This window comes from Coffea arabica, chromosome 5e (genome assembly GCF_036785885.1).
Source record: "Coffea arabica cultivar ET-39 chromosome 5e, Coffea Arabica ET-39 HiFi, whole genome shotgun sequence".
Lineage (NCBI taxonomy): Eukaryota > Viridiplantae > Streptophyta > Magnoliopsida > Gentianales > Rubiaceae > Coffea > Coffea arabica.
The window spans coordinates 111,809-130,254 of record NC_092318.1 but is presented as its reverse complement, the minus strand read 5'-3'; the positions used below and the strand labels follow the sequence as shown (position 1 = coordinate 130,254).

Here is an 18,446-nt window from a genome sequence, read left to right as displayed (position 1 = left end):
GGCGTCACCTCTCGGATGGCGACGTTCCAGGGGAGGTTGTGCCATGGGAGCAACTAAGGAATTTCCAGAGAGTGCTGCATCACAGGCTGCCTGACGGCCCGGCCGACACTGGAGGTCCGCGGCGTGGAGCGGTGCAGGGGGATGCGCAGCACCAGTCCTTGGAGTCGGGCAGGCGAGGTGTGAGACAAAAGGGAGGTAGAGCGGCAAAATCTCTTTTGAATCAGGTTCCTCTCCAATCACAAACTCATTATTCTTTGCGGTCTAATGTTAAATCCCATTAGGTTGGTTGTTTGGAATATTCGTGGGGCGTCTCGCAGGGACTCCATTAGATATTTAAATAACATTTGTAAAGGTCATATAATTCGGTTACTTGTTCTCCTGGAACCTTTGTCGGACCCTCCGCAGATGGAGGTGGTCCGTCGGTCACTGGGGTTCGATAAGGCTTGGGGTGCATTACAGAATAAGGTTTGGGTTTTCTGGTTTAATGACATGTCTCTCAGCTTCAGGGATTTCGCCGAACAACTACTTCATATGCATATTGGATTCTCGTCGGGTTGTTCGATTCAGTTTTCGACAGTGTATGCTAGATGTTCGAGGGTGGGGCGCCGTGAGTTGTGGTCGGCTATGGAGGGATTGTCGGGAGAGGTGTGTGGCCCGTGGTTAGTAGCAGGGGATTTTAATGTCATTTCCAGCATGCAGGAGCGCGAGGGGGGTCCCCGGCTAATCAAAGAAATATGGAAGAGTTTAATGAGGCGATTGGAAGTTGTGGGTTGTCGGAGGTGCCTTTTGATGGTGCTGCGTTTACATGGACGAATGGCACGGTGTGGCAGCGTTTGGATAGGGCCTTGATGAATCGGGAGTGGGCGGATGGGTTTGATCTCTCGCATGTGTCCCATCTGGCCAGGGGCCGTTCGGACCATGCGCCTCTATTGATCTGTTGCCAGAATGGGGGTCCTCCCAAATGTTCGTTTAAATTTCTAAATGTGTGGCGGGGTCATCCTGGGTTTCAGGAGGTGGTTCAGCGTGAATGGGGGAAGACAGTGGAGGGCGAGGGGATGGCAAAGTTCTATAATAAATTGAGATTGGTGAAGGCTGGTCTACGGGTTTGGAATGCTGAGGTGTTTGGAAATATATTCTCCAAGGTCAAGGAGGCTGAGGTCATTATGAAACAGCGTGAGGGGGAGTTTGATATGAGCCGCGATCCGGCAGCCAGGGCTTCACTGGAGGAGGCGAAGGCGGTGTATGCGCGAGAATCGGCAGCGGAATGTGAGTATTGGAGGCAGAAGGCGGGTGTCAAGTGGTTACAGGTGGGGGATGCCAATTCGGCATATTTCCACTCGGACATGGTTGGAGGGACATGGTTGTATCGCGTATTAAGAATGCAGCAGGGACATGGTTGGAGGATATTCAGGCTATTCGGGGTTCAGCTGTGGAGTTCGTATCCTCGTTGTTTGCTTCTGAGCAACATGGGTGGCAGCCGCCATCGGTTCCCTTCACGGTTCCCCAGTTGTCGGCAGAGGATAATGGGTTGCTTGCGGCACTCCCTGAGATGGAAGAGGTGCGAGAGGTGATTTTTGGAATGGAGGCGGATAGTGCTCTGGGGCCGGATGGTTTTGGGGCAGGTTTTTATCAAGGGTGTTGGTCGATTATTAAGTTGGATTTGCTGGAGGCGGTGAAGGCCTTTTTTCAGGGTATGTGTTTGCCTAGGAGTTTCACTAGTACTTCTATTGTCCTTCTGCCTAAGGTGGCGGGGGCATCGTGCTGGAAAGACTTTAGGCCAATAAGTTTGTGCAACACTTGTTCCAAAATTATTTCAAAGGTGGTTGCTCGTCGGTTGGGGAGGGTGCTCCCGTCGCTAGTCTCCCCGTGGCAGACAGGTTTCGTTCCTGGCCGAGGGATAACGGATAACATTCTGCTCACTCAGGAGTTAGTGATGGATTTAGACAGGCGCTTGCGGCATCCGAACATCATGCTTAAGTTGGATATGGAGAAGGCTTATGACAGAGTGGAGTGGCCATTTCTGTTGTTTATGTTGAGGCAATTTGGGTTTCAGGAGCGGGTGGTGGATATTTTCTTTAGGTTAGTTTCTAATAATTGGTTTTCGATTTTGGTAAATGGAGAGGCTGCGGGTTTTTTCAAGTCGTCACGGGGTGTTCGGCAGGGGGACCCAGTTTCACCGGGTCTGTTTGTGTTAGTGACCGACTTCTTGGGCCGTGGCTTGCACCACTTGTTGCTTAGTAGGCCGGGAAGGCTTTTTGTGTCGGCGGGGTCTCAGGTGCCTTATCTCGCCTTCGCGGACGATATGCTTATCTATACGCGGTGTTCTGAGGACTGCCTGAATGCAATAAAGGGGTTTTTGGAGGGGTACCAACAGGCTTCAGGCCAGAGGGTGAATGTCAATAAGAGTGCTTTCATCTTGGCGTCGGGAGCGACTGAGGCGCAGGAGCAGATGGTAACGAGGGTCTTGGGGTTTCATCGGGCTCGGTTCCCTTTTACATATTTGGGTGCCCCTATTTATAAAGGGCGGTGTCTCAGTTTGTTGTTCGACGGTATTGAGGCAAAAATGCGGGGCCATCTTGGACACTGGAGTACTAAATTGCTTTCGTTTGGGGGGAAGATGGTTTTAATTCGACATGTTCTAGCGTCGTTGCCTATGTATTTGCTTCAGGTGTTGAATCCTCCTAAGGCGGTTTTCATCCGGTTGGGCAACATTTGTAATTCCTTTTTGTGGGATCAAAGGGGGGAGAAGCGTATGCATTGGGCCTCATGGGAGAAACTGTGTTTTCCTTCAGAGGAAGGGGGTCTGGGGTTTAGATCGTTTAGGGACATGTCTCGGGCTTTTGCGGCTAAGCTATGGTGGCGATTCCGGAGTGGTGACTCTATTTGGGCGGAATTCATGCATGAAAAGTACAGTTCGGGTTGTCATCCGTTGGAGGCCTCGTCTGTGCGGCCTTCAAGGACTTGGCGCCGCCTTGAGGCGATCAGGGTGGTTGTGGAGCCGAAGATTAGGTGGTGTATAGGGGAAGGCCTGGTGGACTTCTGGAAGGATCGATGGGCTTTAGATAATCCGTTGGAAGAGGTGGTGGTGGGTGCGGGGCATCCGCATTTTCTTGTGTCTGAATTTTTAACCAGGGATGGTTGGGATGAGGCTCGTCTTGCTCAGTGGGTGCCGGAGTCGGTTATCGGTGTGATAAGGGACATCCCATTTGAGGTTTCTCAGAAGGATAGATTGGTTTGGGCGCCTTCTTCATCGGGTCTTTTTTCAGTAAACTCGGCGTGGGAGTTTCTTCGGCAACGGAGGTGTCCATCCTTGGTTGACTCTCTCCTTGGGCAGCCAGCTTTGCCAGCAAAAATGGTGTTTTTAGCGTGGCGCTTGGTAAGGAAGTTCATTCCTTTGGATGTGGTGTTGAAATCGCGAGGGGTGTTGCTTCCTTCCCGGTGTGGGTGTTGTTATGGGGAGGAGGAGGATCTCTTGCATGTGTTTGTGACTGGGCCGATTGCTTCCCAAGTTTGGACGAGGGTGTCGCGTAGGTTTGGGTTTCAGATGAGAAATTGCTCTACCATGGCTTCGATTTTCATTGCTTGGTTTCTATCTTCCGATACATCGTCCAAGAATCATATTAGGGTGATAGTGCCAATTGTGGTGTGTTGGTTTCTTTGGAGGGCTAGGAACCAGGAGCGCTTTCAGGGGGGCCGGTGGGAGGTCAACCGGATAATTTGGGATGTGGAGAATTTTATAGAACAGTTGGGGAGGGCAAATAAGCTTAGGGGGTTTCATTTCAAGGGGGATGAGGATTGTGAGTGGCGGCGGTTGGTCAGCGGTCCTGCCAGGCGAAGTTCCCCCCGGGCGATTGCCTGGGAAAAGCCTCCCTGTGGAGTGTTTAAATTGAATACAGATGCTAGTGTGATTAACGGGAGGGCCATGGGTGGTGGGCTGGTGCGTAACTATCAGGGGAAATTGATTTTTACCTTTTATAAGGAGTTCGGGGAGCACGGGGTGCTTGAGGCAGAGTGCTTGGCGCTTCTGGAGGGGTTGCAGTTGTGTCTTCAAAGGGGGCTGGTTCCTTCGCTGGTTGAGGTCGACTCCAAGGTTTTGGTTCATTTAGTGGTATCTGGGGCGGTTGCGAAGTGGCCACTGTGTAACTCTCTAAGGAAGGTGAGACGTTTTTTGGAGGGTTTTCCGGCTACCATCTCACATGTTTTCCGGGAGGCCAACGGTCCCGCTGATAGGCTTGCAGCGGTTGGGTTAACTGGTTCTCATGTGTTTGAGGAGGGTTCACATTTGCCGGCAATTGTTAGGTCGGCCATAGTTCTGGATTCCCTGGGAGTGCCAGGGGTGCGGTGGTTATCTGAGGATGGGTAGTGTGGTAGTTTAGCAGGCATTAGGGGTTCAGATAGTACTGAGGAGGTGCGGGTTTGGCTTTTTATTGGTGCTCTTTGTAGGGGAGTAAGTACTCCTTATTTTCGTTTGGTCCGCTGTGTTTGTGTTTTTGGTTTAATAAAGGTTTTAATTAAAAAAAAAAATATCAATGTCCTTCAGCACTGATTGAATAACAAAAAAAAAAAAAAAAAAAAAGGTGTACCAAGTCACTTAAAATGAAAAAAAAAAAATCAAATAAATTGGGGAAAACTTCTAAAACATGCTAATCATCCATGATTCCACCACAAAATCAAACTACTAAGCTTAATTTAACAAAATTGAAAGCAAAACTTAGAGAGATAAACTCTCTTACCTTGAATAAAGGTCACTAAGAGTAGCCCAAGCTCTCTCCTTCAAAAATCACACCACAAGCCACTAGCTAATCACTCAAGAACAAGTTTAATCGGTTTACTTTGTTTGTTTTCTCACTAAGTTGTTGGATTTGAAGATGAAATGAAATGTTTTCCTTTGGTGTTTTCCCTCCTCTCTCTCTCGGCCAGCAGCAGCAGAAATGAAGAAGAAATTGGCTAAGTGTTGGAGTTAAATGGATGGTAATTGTCTTGGTTAAGAAGCCATGAGGTGGTGACAAGTGTCACCACCACCACCTCTTTTTTTTCTCTTTCTTTCTTGCCTTTCTTGGCCACTAATTTCGGTCAACCTTGCTGCAATTTAAGAAGATATTATGTACAAAAGTCAACAAACTTGTTGGGTAAGAAAAATGGTGGTCAAGCAGTGCGTTCAATCGGTAATGCGCGGGACCCGCCGGATCGCGCCGTTTTTCTTAAAAACTCACGTACTAGGGTTTTTACTTCCCATTTATTAACCTTATATCATTGCCACTAGTCACATATTATTTCTCACTTAAAAGTCACTTTTAATCCCCAAATTAATTTTTACTCTGTACCGAAAATTCATCCGGCTAAAAATCGCGAAAACCCTAATTTCGCTCCAAACTTGAAACCGAAGCGTAAAACCCTATTTTCTAGGTTTATCTACACTTAATGTGAAACATTTGGATAGTGGCCTTTGATAAATACTAATTTTCAAATAAAAGGGTATTTTTGAGGAAAAATACAAGGAATTTACGAGTCCTCACACTTAATATGCGCTATTATCTTATATTTATCTTCATTTACTTACTCACCACAAGCACCTAAAAAATTCTCTTTAACCACACGCACCAAACACTTGCATGATGCGCGGGCATTCCCTCCCTAGTGATGTAAACAAGAAAAAGTTTAGTTCTATTTATGTTGTACAAGAGTTCGTGATTCTACTAGGAGTGAGAGGTTATGAGATTATTAGGGTGGTAATGGGGTTTAAATGGTATGGTAGTGCTGTCAATGGTAGGTAGATTTTGACATGGTATATCATTTAATTGTCTTTTTCCATCTGATGATTTTTTGGGTGCTAAGTTTTCTGATGGATTTAAAAAGGTTATAATTGTGGTAATATGGCTATTGATGGTGGTTAAATTTAGATTTAGGATATTTTCTGATATAGATTTCCTTTTTTTATGGGTTTTGAGGTACTACTTGGTTTGGTGATTATAGAGAGGTTTATAGTGATTTTGATGAGTTCTGAAAAGTGATAGTGATATTGTAATAGTGAAGGCAAGAGGTTATAGTGGTGGTGATGGTGTAGTTGTGAAGGGTGGGGGTTTTTTTTTAAAATTTTACTTTTTGATTATATTTCTTTTTTTGTTAAGTTTTTAGATGTTAATTTGTACGACGACTGTGTTTTTAAAGAAATTTGTGGGTTTTAAAATTTTGACTTTTTTTTTCTAAAATCTTACTAGGGTATTTTTGAAAGTTACAATAAGAAATTGAGGTAAACTAGTCACATCTCTTTTGTTTTAATTAGATTTTGCTTGATTTTTTGATGGTGCTAAAAATTGAAAGTTTAATGTAATAGATTACGAAAATTGAAAGTTTAGGATGCAAAAACCAATTACTAAATAGTTAAGGGGAGCATACTATAATTAACCATAAAAAAAATGTGATTACTATAGGTTTCAAAAAGTTTGGGTGATTTCGAAGAATTTTGTTAGTAGATTTGTTAAATGAGTCTAAAGAGTTGGGTTTTGATAAATGTTGACGAAGTTAAGAGAGTGTTGAAGCACACTATTGCAGCCCAAACTTGGATTTAATGCCAGCACTAATGGGTCGGGGATTAACTGAGCTCTGTATTGTTTGGGTTGAACTCTACTTTACCTAGCAACTGGTAACGATGAGTACTGAGTGAAGAGTGAGTGTTTTATTCTTGTGGATCGTAGATTCTTGGAAAGCCCTTGTCCTGTTTCAATTTGAAAGATATAGGGTAAAATACCAAAAAACTCTTTGTGGTTTGGAAAATGTTCAATTTATTTCTTTATAGTTCAAAAACCTACATTTTAGCTCCCTGCGGTTTTAACTAAAGTGTAACTTAGACAGAAACCGTCTAAATTAATGTTAGCATGCAAAATGTCACAATTACCCCTTGGAAATAATGAAACCCTAAGACTCTTTCATCCATTTGGTTTGGTAGTCGAACGATTGAGGAAGAGAGATAGAGAGAGACAAAAACAAGCAAGAAAATCCTAGGATGAGAGAACTTCAAAGCTAGACAAATTTCAAAGTTGAAAATCCATTTGCTTTTTTTTTCTTGTTTTATGAAACAAAAGAAAATGAGAAAGGAGATAAAATGGTTGATATTTACATGTATTTTGGGGGAAAATTTAGAAGTGATCCAAATATTGCTTATATAGGAGACTATAAAATAGGCATATGGAAGAATAAAAATCCAAATGAAATGTCTATAATTTGGCTGTGGAGAATGTTTAAGCAAGTGGGCCCTGATGCAACCAAGGTTAATTTTTAATGGTGTATCCCTGGTTTAGACATAGATAGTGGATTACTATCAATTACAGGGAATGATGATATTAATCTCATGAATTTTTCACATCTTTACCTTCCTATAAGCGTAATATATAGTGAAAGTGGGAACAAGCATTTAAAGAGCCACCCCTATATGCTGCTAGTGGAGTTAGTACTATTGAAAGGAAGGTATACATGTCGACCAACCATATAAAGCCAATGGGAAAGGGAACAAGCATATTGCATAGGACACAACTAGAGCTGATGTGAACCAAAGTAAGAAGAATAATGAGCCTGGCTAGTTATAAGAAGGATTAGAGACCATAGATGATGGTAATGAACATAACTGGAAGGTTGCTATGTAAGACCTGGAAAAGGCCGACAAAGATGCTGCAGCATGGCTAGCCCAGCTTCCCTTAACTTGTGGTCCAGATCTCATTTTGGAGTAAGTAGCAAGAATGACATATTGGTAAATAAGCTGATTGAGTCTTTTAACAACTATATTCTTAAAGTAAGGGAATTGGCAATGGTTTCTATGTTTGAATGGATTAGGAGAAGGTTAATGCATTGAATTCAAGTCAAGAGGGCTGGTATGAAAAAATTTCAAGGCAAAATTTGTCCAAATATCCAGGAGATAATTGAAAAAGAAATGTAAAGTAAAGTAGGTTGTGTGTTGCAATATATGGCTAGTGGCTTGGAATATGAGATTCTGGCCTTAACATGAAGTAGTTGTGGATTTTCAAGATTGGACTTGTACCTATGACCTATTTCAATTAAATGGATGTCCTTGAGTACATGGATGTGCTAAAATATAGGCAAAAAAAAAGGACTAGTTTTATGATATGTGCATAAGTGTTATAGCAGGGTGACATACTTGAAGACATATGCCCACGTGATTAATCCTGTTTCGAGTGCCAGGTACTGGGTAAGGGCACTTGAGGACCCCATTAATCCATCGACAGTACGAAAGATGCCTGGAAGGCCCAAAAAATGAGAAAGAGATTAGTTGATGAACCAAGGAAAGGTCAGACATCAATGAGTAAGGAACTTGCTACACATTGCAAGAGATGCTTTCAACCAAATGATAATACAAGAATATGCAAGAATCCAATTCATCCGAAGTCCAAATTTTATAAGGTATATCCTTTTTCCAACTAACCAAGGATATTCATTATTCAACTAAACAATATCTATTTTCGTTGTGATAGGTACTTGAAGTACTAGATGTTCAATAACCAGCAAATCCACAATCTGATAAGTTCCTCAACATCCAACTTCAGCACCATATCAACAGCAAACGGTGACAAAACAAGTTAAAGTTGATTGTGCCTGCATATCCAAAGCAAAAGTCCAAAAGATAAAGGCACACACTTAGCCAACGGTGTCAAGTGTAGCAAAGTTGTCTCCAAGAATCCAGTTCTTTCTTAGGTAATATTCCAAAAATTTCCTGGGTAAAATTACCATTGGTATAATTTATGAACAAATGATATGTTAGAAAATTGACTTAATTTCTTTTAGACAGGTTTCTTATTTTGTGTCAAAATAACTAGTTTCTTAATTGGTTTTAGTTACTTGAAGTAGTAGTTAAGGAATTTCCTATTCATATGAGTTTAGAAATTATTTCCTATTCCATATAAGATTAAGAATTAGCAATTATTTCCTGTTATTACTTGGGTGTTAGCCAGGTAATGTAACTTATAAATATGTGAGGTTGGTATACTACAAAGTGGCACACAAGTGCGACATACAAGGGTTGGATTTGGATTTAAATTGTATTCTTATATAAGATTTTCCTCTCATAATAAAAAATGGATTTCTCTCTATGGACGTAGGCACAATGATGATGGCGAACCACATTAAATCTTGTGTGTCATTTATTTTTCATGTTTGTGACTTATTTATCATTAAATTGTTATATTCTTGATGTCTCTATAGTTGTTATTTCGTGCTTGGTCCCAACAAACTGGTATTAGAACAGGGTTCATGGTTGGATCCTATTTGACTATTAAGAACAAGTGGATTTGTGGCTATTACCAATTCAACAATTTAATGGTTGGTATTCTTGTTTCAATAGTTTGGCAAGACGCATTGATGGTAAAGGATGAGAAGTTGGAAAGCATGGAAACATTTGACAATATAAATATAGGCAAGTGATTTAAGAATCAAGAAAAAATGGAGTCCATTATTGATTTTGGACGTAAATCGATGGAGATATTTTCACAACTCCAACAGTTGATATTTCATCTTGGATGGTTTTAAGATTCAGATTATGTTTTTTGGGTGGTGTAGCATATGTCCCAAAGAAGCAATGGAATCTAATTTTCAAGTGCTATTAGACTCTGACAATTATGATTTTTTCTTTGTAAATGGAGTCTTGAAAATCACACATAGTGAGACAATTCTAAAGATGAGAAGAATATGGTAATTTTACCACTTAATTGCTTCAATGATTCAAAATAGCACTCATAGAAGGGGATTCTGAATTGCAAGTAGTGGTAAGAAAAAATCCTGCAAAAAGAAATGATAAATTGAGGCACATTCTCGCAAGTCAACAGGAAGTTAGATTTGGGGTAACTATACATGTTCATTTGTTAATTGAATTAATTGGGTGTCATGACTGTATTGATTCGGATGTGTAGTTCGAAACCATATTATTTGGTAGTTAAAGACAAATAGTTGCTAAAAGAAATATTCACCAAGGTAAAAATTTAGTAGAAAATTGGCTTAATTTCTTCTATGCAAGCTTCTTTGTGTTGAAATAACTAGTTTTCTAATTGATTTTAGTTATTTGAAATAGTAGCCAAGGAATTTCCTATTTATATAAGTTTAGAAATTAGAAATTATTTCCTATTCCGTATGAGATTAGAAATTAGCAGTTATTTTCTGTTATTATTTGGGTGTTGGCCAAGCAACATACTATAAAATGGTACACAAAGGCGACATGTATCCTTATACATAGAGTGAGAAAGAGTTCTTGAAAGATGAGAAATGGCATACAAGAGTTGGACTTGGGTTCAAATTGTATTATTATATAGGGTTTTCCTTTCATAATAAAGAATGAGTTTCTCTCCGTGGACTAGACTCAATGATGGAGTCGAATTGCGTTAAATCTAGCGAATTCCTTTATTTATTGCTAAAAAAAAATCGTACAAGTATTGATTTGACAAGGAGAAGGTATTGAACTATGCCTGTCGGGCTTAATCTACAAATTTTTTTTTTCAAATTGCTGGGTTGCCGGGCTGAGTCCAGCTGGATTTTGAAAAAAAACGGATGGCTACCAGACTGTGTCAGCCCGACAGCCATTATCAAAAGGCAAAAAAAAAAAAAAAAAGCTGTGTGGCCCACCATCATATAGATATGGGCAAAAAATTTGGGCCACCATTAAACTCTTCTCAGGATCATGTTTTGACCATCGAACTATTTTCTGTCAATGATTGACCACTAAACAATTTAATTAGTCTACCCGTGCCTATTTCGTCAGTAATGGCTCTTGATTTCTGAAATTAGCATTACACGTGGCAAACCACATGGGCAATTTTGTCCGTCAATCCACTGACCGTTTACTTACATTAATGCATCAACTGAAAAGAAAAAAAGAGCGGTAGAAACAGCAAACTGAAGTGTCTGGTTTTGGGGAGGAAAAAATAGGGACTCAATTTCCAGCCCTAAATTCTGTGTTAGAAATCGAAGAAGCCAAAGAATGTCGAGACGCTCTCCTAAACCCATGCCTAGATGCTCGTGCAGATTAACAGCAGTGGTGAAGACCTCATGGACAAATTGGAACCCAGCAAGAAGATTTGTGGTATGCACTTTAGGAGAGGTAAGATCTTAGAGAGGTAAGATGTTAGATTTGTAATGGAAATGTTATAATAAGAGGATTTAGTCTTGGAAAATGTAAATTGCAGGATGAGGGATGTGGTTTTTGGGAATGGTATAATCCAACAATGTGCGAAAGATCAACTCAAGTGATTCCCGGTTTGCTGCGAAGAATGAATAGAATGGAAAGTAATTGGAGGAATTAGAAACTTCAGCAAGAAGATGGGAAAGTAAAGCTCAAAAATTGGAACTTAAAGTTGCAAAATTGGAGGGTGAAGTGAAAAAGCACAAGACCAGAGAGCACTATCTCAAAAGAGCTCTTTTCGGTACATGGGCTTTTGTATTGCTGTATTGTTTTTGCTGTTATCTGAAGACTGTTATTAAGAGTGAGCATATGTTGGCCATCAAGGGATAGTTAATGTTGTTTGGTGATTGTGAAGAAATGGGAGTAGTAAGGTGGTAGTGTCCGTAGCAATAGCAGACCAAAAAGATTCTCATGTTGTGTTTTATAGTGAATTTTTCATTGGTTTGTTTTCTTGTATAATGGGAATCCTTGCTGTAATTGTGTTACTTTTTACTAAATGAATGGATGCAAGTTTTTTGTAGTTTCTTATGAATACGGCATTATAACACAGTAAATTAAGACAAAAGAAGCATTTCCATTGGATAAAACCAACTACAAAAGTTTTCAATTTGCAGAAGTACACAACTTTCTTTTGAACATGCAAAAAGACAGTGGATGAAAAACAAAAGGCATCCACCATAACAAAACAAAAGCCATCCACTATCAACATGAAGTGGATCCAATAAACTTTAAGGCATCTATTTTAACAGCCCACTGAACTTAAATAAACTATGGCCCAAGTAAAAAGACTTATGTATATATCAGTCACTATCATCAACATCTCAGATCACATCTAAAACTGCATCCAATCCCATCTAACTTGCAGCTGCACCTCTGCCTCTTGTAGATCTAGATCTACCAGCATTTGCACCTCTTCTACCCCTCCACCTACCAACCTTGAAGGGTGGTTCCTTTTCCAAGTAGGCATAGTTAGCATTAATCATCCCTTTGTCAGCATCAGTCAAGAGCCGTTTACCATTTCTGTTGAATTTCATGCCAGATCTAGAACTTGTAGCTGCTGGATCTGGTTGCTGAACTACTGGTATTGGTTGTTGAAATGGTGGAGTTGGATGTTGCTACATTAGATCTGATTGCTGAGTTGCAGATGCGATTGGTTGGCTTGGTTGGCTAGCTGATGGAGTTTGCTGTTGCTGTTGCCCTTGGGTCTCTAAACCTTGTGACTGGACTACTTTTGCTTGTTGTTTTCTTCTTGAAACCTTGTACAAATGGAAGTTGATTAGATATTATATGTATGACATTTCAATTCACATATACTAGAAACTAGGGATAAACCAATTATATCTTGCTTGGAGAATATTAGAGAGCTGATGATGGATAGAATTCGAAAAAGAAAGGCTGCCATGACTAGATATCCACACTCAACTGGTCCTTTTATTAGAAAAATTATTGAGGACAGAATTGAAGAGTCTTTCCAGTGGATCCCACAGTTCAATGGGATTGATGGTTATCAGGTAAAGGGCCCAAGGAATTCCCAGTTTGTTGTGAATTTGAGAAAGAAGAGTTGCACTTATCGAATTTGGAAATTATCTGGTTTACCTTGTACCCATGCCATTGCAGCAATTAAGCAAACTGAGGCTGATCCACATGAAATGATTGTGGAATGTTACTACAAGAGCTTATTTTTACAGATTTATAATAATGTCTTGCAACCCATCAGTAGCCAAGTACTGTGGCCTGAGTCCAGCATGCTTCAACTTGATCGTCCAATTCCCACTGTCCAGCCTGGGAGGCCAAAAAAGGCAAGGAGAAGAAATGAGGCAGAAGGAAAGAACCATGGAAGAAAGCATAGAAAAAATGTCACATGCATTGCAGAAAATGTGGCAAAACAGGGCACAATGCTGCAACATGCAAAGAGGTGACTGAGCACCAACAATTTGCCCAGCCAAAGAAGAAAAAACCCACTTGTATGCTTCATTGTCATACTCTTTCAAGTCCTCAGCAGCTTTCTTGTACATCTCAATTGTGATGCTCCTTGCTATCGCCCATAGCATCCCTTTAAGTGCCTTTCCAGGATGTTTCTTCTTGAAATTTCGATACATGTGCTGCACACAGTATCTATGCTCAGAGTTGGGTAGCACCTCGGATAATGCTCTGTCCAATCCCTGCACAAAAAAGAAATGAATTATTAGTTCAAGCAGCCACAAGCCTCACACCAAATGGTGGATAATAAGATCCATACCTTTTATTGATCAGAGATGAAAGTGTAGTGACACTGATTATCTATTTCCAGATCTGGTTGGAGCAGTTGTAAGAACCATTTCCATTATACTATAGCTTCCTTCTCCACTATGGCCCAAGCAATAGGCCACCAACCATTATTGGGATCAATTGCCACTGTTAATAACAGTTGACCAGGGTAAGGCCCTTTTATATTGCAGTCATCAAGTCCAATCACAGGTCTACACATTTTGAATCCTTCTTTTAATGCACCTAAACAACAGTTCAGTCTCATGAACCTAGGATTCGAACCTGAACATCTAAATGGAGTGAACTCGACTACCATGGTGGAATTAGTATGAGTCTTCTTAATCTCCTCACAATATTCTCATATATGCTTATACTGCTCGACTGCACCACCTTTGATTCTGTCAACAGTTATACCTCTAGCATTTCTGGCTATTATTTTCGATATTTGTATCTTGTACTTCTCATGCACTGTCTGCCTCAAAGAATGGACTGGAATGTTCATATTGGCCCTAATTCTGTTCTTGTATCTCTCAGTAACCCATTTAGCAGTCATCATTTTATTTTTCCAGGCATGACTGCAGTTTTCATGTACATCATAAAGGGTCTTAATCACCAAATCATTCGGCCCAAGTGCTTTCTCTTGAGAAGCATAACACTCCCAGTTACATGGATTCTTGCACCTTACCCTTACTCTCAGTTCCTCATTAGTGTAGTAACAAACAGCTCTACCATTAGCAATAGAATAATTATGCATTGCGGCCTTGAACTCAGCTGATGATGCAAATCGCATCCCAACCTGGAAATGTGGATTTCTCATGTCCTTTTCAGCATTGAAGTCAACATATTTGATTCCCTTCTGCACTTCATCATCTTCATCAGAAGAACCATCAGTGCTATGCAGGTCATCCTCCATCATGTTGTCATGTAACACATCTTCATCATCAGCTTCTTCCATTTCCTTAGCAGCTTCCTGTGATGATGTGTTATGGTCAGCCTGTGCTGATGATGTCTTCTCCCTTCTTGCTGACCACTTTCTTTTTCCTCTTGTTGTTTTTCTATGATACTTTTTCTTGGCTCTCTTGCTGCCACCAGATGATCCATCAGTTGCCTGTGATTGTTTTTCAGCTTGGGCATGATGTTGACCATCTCCATGTGTACCATTTTCCAAGCCATTTACATCCTGGCTCTCATGGAGTATAGATTCAGTAGTTCTCCACATAACAGGAGGGGGAATTTCAACTGTAAGAGTTGGTTTCTCACTCCCAAGCATTTGATCATCTTTGCAAAACTCTTCGTCATCAGTAAAATTCTCCCATTCTGAGCTGCTGTCATCTTTATCATCTTCTTCACTTTCCCTTGCATTCACATCAGTTTTATCTCCTTGACTCCCACTCTTTACACCAGTCCCACTAACTTCTCCCTCAATGACAACACTTACTCTTATACCTTCACCTCTACTTGTACCTCCCATTGCTGGTCCAGGGGCAGTCATATTTGTACTAACAAAAGAGCTACCAAAAAGATTTTTTCTAACAACCAATTGTTTATCAAGTTCTACAACTCCACTACCATGTTCATTTACAACTACACTACCATGTTCATCAATTTCTTCAATTACAACCGTTGTTTTTTTCTTACTATCTAACAGTGGGGAATGTGACTGGATGTCAAGAATTTCATGTAAAGGCCTATCATCACAGTAAACATCTATCAGTTTGTGCTCATACACCCATTTGCACATTGCCACTATATCTGCATCTCATTGTAACTCTCTTAATCCCTTATTCAAATCACTCCCAGGTTCTAAGTAATAGTAAAGCATTGTACCCTTATGTCCTAATTTCTCAACCATGCCATTTATCTCATGGACAGACATTCTCTCCGCATCACACGTATCAACATAATCTATTTCACCACCAACGTATGTTTTATACTGATGCCCACTAAATCTTCCACCATGAAACATTCTAATACTGAATAGTTCAGAATTAGGCATTGCAATGAAATGGGAAAAAAAAGGAATCATTTCATTTGAAAAAACAAGGCTGAAAAAAACACTTGTTGATTTCAAAATTTCTCACTTTTACAACCGGCAGTTGGATGAAAACCCTAACATTTAAACCCCATAATGCTACAACATATTCACAACCCACAGGTAAGTACCTTCGATTTCAGACACAAACTTGAGTAATACACCCATTACATTTAGTTTAAAGTACAGTTTCAGTTCATTCACATGATTTTTCACAAAAAGTAACTTACCGTAAATTTCATAGGGATCAATGTCGATGTCTCTTCGCCTGATGATCCTCTCCATAGATTCACCACGATTTTTCCTTCTCTTCGATCTTCAAAACCCTTCTCTTCGATCTTCTTACAACGATTTTGAGAATGAAAGTGTCAGGATCAAGTGCTTACCATTGCACCAAAAGCTATAGCTGTTAGCGAAGGCGCAACTTTATTTCCTTAACCACAATGACAGCGCAAAGCACCGTACCACGCTAGGCCAGCATGAGGGGCTGCACCCCTAGGTGCCACGGACTGGGCGGTTAGTCCCTTCGAGCCGGGATCTGAGGGATGTTGCTGATTAGGCCAACAATCCCCCCCCAGCAACAGCCAGGGAGACTCGAACCCGCGACCTCGCTCTGATACCACTTGTCAGGATCAAGTGCTTACCATTGCACCAAAAGTTATAGCTGTTAGCGAAGGCGCAACTTTATTTCCTTAACCACAATGGCAGCGCAAAGCACCGTACCACGCTAGGCCAGCATGAGGGGCTGCACCCCTAGGTGCCACGGGCTGGGCGGTTAGTCCCTTCGAGCCGGGATCTGAGGGATGTTGCTGATTAGGCCAACAGAAAGTTTGTTTAATTGGCTTTCTTGCACCGTTCTTTTTTTCTTTTCAGTCGATGCATTAATGTAAGTAAACGGTCAGGGGATTGACGGACAAAATTGCCTCTGTGGTTTGCCAAGTGTAATGCTAATTTCAAAAATTAAGAGCCATTACCGACGAAATAAGCACGGGTAGACTGATTAAGTTGTTTAGTGGTCAATCATTGACAAAAAATAGTTCGATGGCCAAAACATGATCCTGAGAAAAGTTTAATGGCCACCCAGATTTTTTGTCCTATAAATATTGGTTGTTATAGATGCGCTAATTACTGGCGCACCATTATCTATAGCTATAAATATGACATTTTGCACTAGAAGTACAGAAGTAAGTAGCTACTTATGTTTCTTTCTCCTTTGGGTTAGCCAGCATCTTATCAAGTTACATTACTACAAAAATAGTCTTTAGTGACACACCTATGATGACACTTTTAGTAAAATGTCATAATACAATCTTAATATGACATGCAATAGGAATGGTCATTAAAAAGAAAAAGAAGACACCATAACGACATGTAATGTTAGAAATAGATTGAAAAAAAAAATAGAAAATGGTGAAATAAAATGGCGCTCCACAAAGGCACATTTTTTCAGGAAAATTTGTAAGCCCCTCCCCAAAACCTACCCGACCTCAAGCTCTACTCTTTCCTCTCCTAATTTTTCCTCTCCGGACAGAACCAATCATCCCAATTGAGCCAGAGAACCAATCATGCATCATCATACACAACATCCATTCTCATGCTCTTGCACCTTGTCTCATCGCACCGTTTTTCACCTCTCTAAGTAACTCTTGGATCCGTGGTTTGATTGCGAAGAGGAATTATGGCATTTGAACCTAGTGATAATTAGGACATTTGAAGGTAGAGAAAGGCAAGATTGTGGAGGCAGACAAACGGTTAGTCTACATTTGGTTTTTGAAAGTTATTTGCTTTTTGTGCCTAATTTTTTCATCTTTTGATTCAATTTTCTGTTGAGTTTTCCTTGCAAAATTAGGTTAGAAATTTAGGTTTGTAAGGCTAATACCTTGATATTAAGTGGGTTATTCTATTTTTCATGAGTTTGGACTGATTTCAAGCATTTAGTGTTATACTTTTCTAGCCAAAAACGTGAAGTCTAATAATATTTGCTATGTGTTTGCTGTTTTGCCAGAAAGAAACTTTCAAAATATAGCTGCCCCATTTGAATAGTTGTTTAACTAGTTTTAATGCTGCTGGTTGAACTTGAAGATGCTTAAATTATGTGCTCCTAAACAGGACAACATTGGGCAATACTTGAGTGGTTGGTAATTACCAAGTTCTTGGATTTGGATTCGGATTGTGATAAGAAACCAAATAGAGTTTAAGAAACTTTATTAGTCTAGTTTAAGCATCTTATTTTCAGCTTTGTCCATTCTTCATTTGATGGCTTTTGAAATTTGGTTTATTTGTTCTTACTTGTAATTGGATATTGGGGTTTTGTTAGGAAGATAGAGAGTCATCAAGAGACTAATAAAGTGCAGTAACATACTTAAGAAAGAGAAAGAACTATTCTGTAAAATTCTAAAAAAAGTTAAAGTTCCTAATGGTTATTCAGTCACAATTTCAAAGTCTGTGCACTTGAAACCTCCTAAACTATCCAGACTTAAGAGCCATGACAATCATATTTTAATGCAACAACTGTTACCATACTGCTACACAAAACTTCTTCCAAAATCGGTGCAGTCTCCCTTGATAAAGTTGTCCAACTACTTTAGAGATTTGTGTTCTAAAACATTTTGTCCTAGGGAACTTGTTCAAATGGAAAGTGAAATTACTATTGTGCTATGCCAGTTGGAGCGTGTGTTTCTACCATCTTTATTTGTTGTAATGGTTCATTTGACCATTCATTTAGCAACTGCGACAAGGATAATTGGTCCAGTATACTATCGTTGGATGTATCCAATTGAAAGGTAATTATCATAAGTTTAAAATTTCATCTTTTTTTCCTTAATGTGATTAGTCTTATTATAACATATTATTTTGTAATTATCTCAGGTACCTATGCACCTTGAAGAATTATGTTCGAAATAGAAGTCGGACTGATGGTTTGATTGCAAAAGAGTACCAAATTGATGAGTGTAAACTATTGAAATTTGGGTTGGTTTGTAGTATTATGTA

At 40.1% G+C, this 18,446-nt stretch overlaps 1 protein-coding gene across 1 annotated transcript; it reads left to right on the top strand.

Annotated features, from left to right (window-relative positions):
* The first annotated feature begins 734 nt into the window (after positions 1–734).
* On the top strand, positions 735–4,363 carry LOC113688345 (uncharacterized). The gene is made up of 2 exons (XM_027206150.1): positions 735–1,307; positions 1,412–4,363. The coding sequence occupies exons 1-2, from the start codon at positions 735–737 to the stop codon at positions 4,361–4,363; spliced, it is 3,525 nt and encodes a 1,174-aa protein (XP_027061951.1).
* The last annotated feature ends 14,083 nt before the right edge of the window (positions 4,364–18,446 follow it).

What these genes read in the sequence shown, in the direction of transcription:
- LOC113688345 (XM_027206150.1), top strand. Translation starts at nt 735, where the DNA reads ATGGAAGAGTTTAATGAGGCGATTGGAAGTTGTGGGTTGTCGGAGGTG. An exon ending in CGGGTGTCAAGTGGTTACAG is followed by an intron (nt 1,308 to 1,411) that starts GTGGGGGATGCC and finishes GAGGATATTCAG; the next exon opens with GCTATTCGGGGTTCAGCTGT.